The following is a 6,363-nucleotide window of genomic DNA, read 5'->3' on the forward strand; positions in this document are numbered from 1 at the left end:
GGTGGGCTTTTAATCTTGTCACCACATTCAGAATCCAATTTCTTATCCTGCAATGTGGTATTTTGCTTTGGCATGACATGGTAATAGGATGGAGCATATTTTGAAGAACTGCAACCTTTAAAAGTAACAATAGATTGTAAGAATCCTTTACCCACTTTGTTGAACTACTCTAATAGGTTGTGTACAAATACATTTGGGGGTGATGCCACATTTCTAAAGAAAGGAATTAGGGCAGAGAGGCATCTGATACCGTGATGGCGCAGTGGTTAGAATGCAGTATTCTGCCGATAAAATGAGGAGCCCGACTGTTGGGGCAATATACAGACCCCGTAAACTGCTTAGAGAGGGCTGTAAAGCAGTGTGAAGCAGAATAGAAGTCTAAGTGCTATTGCTATTGATACAACTTTAAGTCTTCTAGCCTGAAATAAAATGCTTCTTATACACAGAATATACACAGGTATATTCTCTCTGTTCCAACCACAGTTATGCTATATATTATTATACAACATAATAGTGTTAAAATCATTCTGCAACTTTTTAATGTGCCAAATTGTGAGAAAACCCACCTCTCTTTTTGCGTGATTCCTGAATTTCTTCACAAAGTTGTTCAAAATTTTCATCCATTTCTTCCTTTATTATAGCATAGGCTGTATCTTTGAGAAAACAGGCTCTATGTCTAATCAAACGATCTAAAACAAATACATAAGAAAATACTTTGCTATGAAGTTAATATTAATAGTTCCACAGAAAGATCTGGTAAAAAGTTTAATAAATGGTTAATATGAAGTTTAATACCTTTTAATAGCACCATTTAGGCTTCAAGTTACACTACTCTTGACGTCTTCTTTTTTAATTTGGTAAGAGAACAAGTTGGGTACAGCAGGTTTTTAAAACATCTGATTATTTAACGTAATATACAGATAGTCCTTGACTTACAAAGCTTGTTTAGTGACAATTCGAAGTTACAACAGCACTGAAAAAGTGTTTTACACACTTACAACTGTTGCAGCATCTCAAGACCATGTGATCACTTTGTGACCTTCTGACAAGCAGAGTCATTGGGGAAGCCAGATTCATTTAACCACTATGGCTAGAAAAGTAAAAAAAAATGGGGCAAAATTCACATAACAACTGTCTCACTTAGCAACAGAAATTTTGGGCTTAATTGTGATCGTAAGTCGAGGACTACCTGTATAATAGTTTGCTTATGCATTAATATTAAGGCTTACCTCCAGGATCTCTATCAGGATTGTACTCTAATGCATTGCTACAGATGAGGTCAATATCTTTTAGATAATCTTTGGCAGACAGATACTGGTGGAGATCAATTTTTGAAATAATGGTTGAAAGATCCATTGGCTGCTTGATGACTGTGACATAGTCTGGCACCTACAGGAGCATTATAAGAAAAAAAAGTCTGAATATATTATCTGCCTTTCAGGAGTAAAATAAGTTTACATTTCTGTATGTTTTAAGAATGGTTGATACCTGAAAATGTTGGCATTAAAGCTTTTGAACTACCTTTTTAAGGTCCTATTTTGTATTCAATTTTTGCTGGGCAAACCAAAAATCATTTAGTCAACTGCACAGTTCTGGAAATGTAACCAGTTACTTATGACAACTTGGGAGAATAGGAGTTTGACTTGCCTATTCAATTGGAATCGTTTTATCACTGGTTATGATCCCTACAGCTCCTAATCACAAGGAAGTTGCTCACCCTTGACACAAGACATATAAAACTGAATAAAAGAGAACAGAAGAAAGAAAATAGAAACCAGAACTGGGTAACTGTCCTGCTGGACCAGACCAAAAATCACTGTAATTTTTAACATCTGTCAAGCATATAACGTTTCATCATCATGTACAGGTTGTTCTATTGAGACTTATACAAGGTCCTGATATTTACGTTTTGGAAGGAGATATACAAAGCATGTGCCAAAATCCCTTTCTTCTTCCCTGATTCCTTTGAGAAGAGAGAAATGAAAAACATTCAACCCATGAACAAGAAGGTCTAAGAAGACAAATAAGAGAGCAGACAAAGGCAGAGGGTAAAAGCAGAAAGGAAGAGAAAGGAATGCAAGCGAATGAAAGATGGGGAAATGCCAAGCAGGTTTTGATCAAATGGTAAGCAACAGAGGCAGAGAGAACACTTTTAACAGATCTTGAGATCTTTTGTTGCCTTTAGTGAAGATGTACACATCCCAGAATTACTCTCAAATTTTGGTATTTTAAAATCAAGTTTACCATTTACAGTATTCATCTCGAGCAGTATTTAGGTTATTATTTTCACGTACGTTTTGTCTGCATTCATTACTTTTTCTAACTGATATAGTTAGAACTATGACACAGGGGCCCCCAAGTTCTGGTCCACAGCCCAGTGCCATCACACAGTCCGTTCAGAAACAGGCAGCAGAAGTGGTGGGCAAGTGCACAAAGCTGCATTTATGAAAGCGACGCCGCGCACACGAAACCATCCCCTTCCACCACCACCCCACTTCCCACCCCATCAAGCAAGAAAGGTTGGAGACCGCTGATCTAATAGCAACATTTGGCAAATTTCAAACTGAATTCGAACTTCATATAATCAACGATGGTCAACGATTGCATTGCGGAATGTACAAGAGAAGAAAACAAATTATTCTGAAACTTGTTACCTCCTGCAAATCAACAGGTTTGGAAAAGGCTCTGAAGCGTTTATCAATGGCAAGTCTGTGTGTCACGTTTCTTAAAAAAATTCTCAGCTCACGTAGAGTATCTTCTTCTTGCTCCTCAAGCTGTTTGACTTCCTGTTCTGTCAGCTGCCGTGGTTCCGGTGGGGGAGCTACTGGTAAGACCTCTAATGCCTGCAAAACTTAAGAAGGAAAACAGATTTGTAAACATGTAGCTATTTACAAATCCATCTACAATAAACTTTATCCAACGTATTCGCAGCACATCTACCTGCTTTCTTTTTGGATACCGGTGATTTAACTGCTTGATGGAGAATTAAACTTTCAAAGAATTTCCTTCTTTCTTCAAAATTAGGCAAGTGAACATCAAAAACCTCTCCAAAACCACCAGCAAATAATTCCTTTACCTAAAAAAGATTACATCATGGAAACAAATCAACAAGAGAAATAATGTATAAAAAAAATCAAAGGGTAACTGAAGTTACTGTATCTGTAGGGAGGGCAAAATTCTAGAACTATTGAACTACTAATGCTTCATGCAGAAAGTCTGACAAAAATAAAGAGAGCAATAAAAATACAATAATGGGAAAACATTTAGAGTAATTCAACAACAGAGTTTTTGATAAGCAAGCAACGCTGAAGTATGAGGCAGGAATGTGTGTGTATACACACACTTTTTTAAAAAGAAAAACATTCTCTTAAAAAAAAACCAAGATGTGAATTAGGAGGGATTTTTTAAAAAAAATTCTTTATCCTAAGCTTGACTGTGCTGCTAAATAAAGACAAAATCAGTTACAATAAGGTACAATGGATTATCCTATGAACAAATTGCACATACCTCATCTGGCAGAACTTCATAACGTGTATCTGATGTTGCAAGAAGAAAAATGGGAGCAAAGGATGGAATGTTCTGTAACAGTGTTTTAAATGTTGCTTGCAATGTGTGTCCAACCGTTCCCCACCATATATGAATATTTGGAATGTATATTATACTTGGCGCTGTTCTCTTAGCTTCACAGATCAACTAGACAAAGAAGACGTTTTAATCAATAAATCAACGCAGTTGTCCACTTTAGTAATTACCTAGTCATTGAACAGATCATATTTTAAACTATACTTGTATTCCACAAGTTTGTGAAATAGCCAATTATGACGGCTTCCGTTGATAAAATCAAGTTTTTAAATGCATGAAAGATTGTGGAAGAAGGTAAGAGAGGAGTCCAGAAGTAGAACTATGGAAATGAAACATTGTAAAAAGACTTGGCTTTATAGTGAGTCAATTAAGCCTGTAATAGGAACTTACACTGAGTTTTCAAGATTATGCTTTTACTCGTGGCTAACATTAAAGATACCTTTCTCAAATCAGGGTAGTTCTCACTTATTTTGGTTTGCCAGCTAGACTTGACAAATCTGATCCATATCCTGTCTTGGAACACAGACTGCTAGTGGTTGTTTGAAAATAACAAGCTTGAAAGATGGAAACGAATCTTTGTTTTGAACTATTCAGTGGAAGATTACCATGTATTTTGGAATTTAAATTTCCACTTGAAATCAGATAATGTTTTGCAAAACAGACTGGACAAGTTACAAGACATGGACATTGTCTGGATTACAGTCAAAAATGACCCTAATGTGACAAAAGACTCTGGCATGTAAGAAATTCTCCAGCCTCTGCCCTCTTAAGGTTGCAGGCAGAACTACTAAAAAGTTAGCAGAAGCAAACTCTGTTCTCCAATCTGTTCATACTGAAATTTCCAGGAAGAAGGAATTTCTACTTCCTGGAAATTTAACTTGGTAACCACTGGAAGAGAGGTAGCATCCGTTTCCAGGATTGATATTCTCTGTAGAAATAGGGAAAATGTTTACAGGTAGTCCTTGCCTTACTAAGGCAATTGGAGCCAAAACTTCTTAAAAACTAAATGGTAAAAGACAATAAAATACCTGTGCACATGTTTCTTCAGGGGTTTTGGAACTGACACCAAAGAGAATAGAAAGGTCTAGTGTATAAACAGGAAACTTTTCTAAAGCATGTATGACTGCTGGAGCCAAATGAGAAGCTTGTCCACGTTCTGGCTTCCCACTAATTAAGAGTCTTGGTCGGCAAGATGTTGGTTGGTGATAAGCATTTCTATTAAAAGAAAACAAGAAAACAAGGAGCTCCTAACTCAACTCAAATATTAGCTTTTCGATCATGTAAGATCCAAGATCAACCTGAAACTTCAAGTAATTATTTTTATTTAACAAATTTTAAATATCCGAATCCCATTTTTAAATCAAAACAGTAAAGGATGTAATAAAGTATTTCAGCTCATTCATATATAGATATATGTAGTGCTTCAACAACTAAGCTATCACAGAAACTGTAAGCATAGGAGACCTGTATAGTTTTTTTTTAAATTACCCGTATGCATACCAAAAATACAAAGTTAAATATCTCCATCTTTTCTCCCTAAAAATTAATCTGTGATAGCATCAGTAAATACCCCTTTCTCACTCTGCTTTTCATTGTTCTAATTCATATATTTATGTACAAGTTCATCCAAAAGCTGTGCAAAATAATACCCTTCTTTTAAATTTTAATACTGATCAAGGAACACAAAGCAATGAATAAATCTTATTCAGTAGGGAAGGAAACCTAAAACATGCATGAAAACAGTACACATTAGGGGTTTTTTTTTTGGGGGGGGGGGACAAAGATTGCCATTGATCACCCACCTATTAAAATTAAGAAAATGTGTCCGCTTTTGAGAGCCTTTCTGAAAATGTCCTGTTTCAAATACTGATGGTCCTTCTTCATCGCTGTATAGCAGATCAAATTCTGATGCATGATTAGCAAAATCTTTAAAGGAAACAAAAAGGCGAAGTTTTTCATATGAATATTGCATCTTACTTCTACTAAGGTTAATTTAAGATTTTTTTTTGTTTTCACTGGGTCATTGAATCTTATTTCTAAGGCCAATTTTAGATTTTTATTTCAACACAGGTAACTAAAGGGAATAAGTTGTCACGAAGCCCGATACCAACTTTCTAATGAAAATATAAATAAAAATGAAAAAAAAGGCCTCAGAGTACATTATGTACTATCTATTAAATTACAGCTCAAATGTACATATTTTAGACACTTATTTTTGCTTGTTCTTAACATTTTAATTAAACTGGATTATTTAAAAGTATATTCTACTCTAGGGGTCCCCAATCCCTGGGCTGTGACCTACCACCGGGCCTTGGTCCGTTCGGAACCAGGCTGTATGAGCAGCGGATACTCATGCCTGAAGCTCCATTTGTGTGAGTGGTGGGCACACACACCCGTTTGGGCAAACGGAGCTGTGCGCACTCACACCTGCCACTCACACAGAACCATCCCCTCCCTTCCTGGGCCACCAAGCCAGAAAGGTTGGGGACCGCTGTTCTATTCCACAAAATATAACATGCCTATAATTTTGATGGAATTAGAACCACAACCTTTAATTAGTTTTCATGGTTTCTATGTAAAATTTGGTCCAGGGGGAGGAGACGGGAGCAGGTCTTGAGACGGTTGTATGGGAGGAGTTTGACTCTGTTGCTCCTGAAGATGTGGACAGGGTCCTGGGGAGACTGAATGCAACCACATGTTTATTAGATCCGTGTCCCTCCTGGCTGGTACTGGCAGCCAGGGAGGGGACACGAGCCTGGTTCCAGGGAATTGTTAACGCTT

General features: G+C 36.8%; 1 protein-coding gene across 1 annotated transcript in view; it reads right to left on the reverse strand.

Moving 5' to 3' along the window:
* Window positions 1-6,363, reverse strand: part of ATAD2 (ATPase family AAA domain containing 2) — a 45,534-nt gene that overhangs the window by 8,678 nt on the left and 30,493 nt on the right. The window contains exons 17-24 of the mRNA XM_029285779.1: window positions 5,885-5,913; window positions 5,385-5,564; window positions 4,611-4,797; window positions 3,508-3,693; window positions 2,941-3,076; window positions 2,655-2,851; window positions 1,230-1,389; window positions 567-689 (exon numbers count right to left, since the gene is read on the reverse strand). Coding sequence (XP_029141612.1) covers window positions 567-689; window positions 1,230-1,389; window positions 2,655-2,851; window positions 2,941-3,076; window positions 3,508-3,693; window positions 4,611-4,797; window positions 5,385-5,564; window positions 5,885-5,913 — 1,198 coding nt within the window. The remainder of the gene's footprint in view (window positions 1-566; window positions 690-1,229; window positions 1,390-2,654; window positions 2,852-2,940; window positions 3,077-3,507; window positions 3,694-4,610; window positions 4,798-5,384; window positions 5,565-5,884; window positions 5,914-6,363) is intronic.

Source organism: Protobothrops mucrosquamatus, unplaced genomic scaffold, assembly GCF_001527695.2.
Source record: "Protobothrops mucrosquamatus isolate PMUCROS unplaced genomic scaffold, P.Mucros_1.0 scaffold2242, whole genome shotgun sequence".
Classification (NCBI taxonomy): Eukaryota; Metazoa; Chordata; class Lepidosauria; order Squamata; family Viperidae; genus Protobothrops; species Protobothrops mucrosquamatus.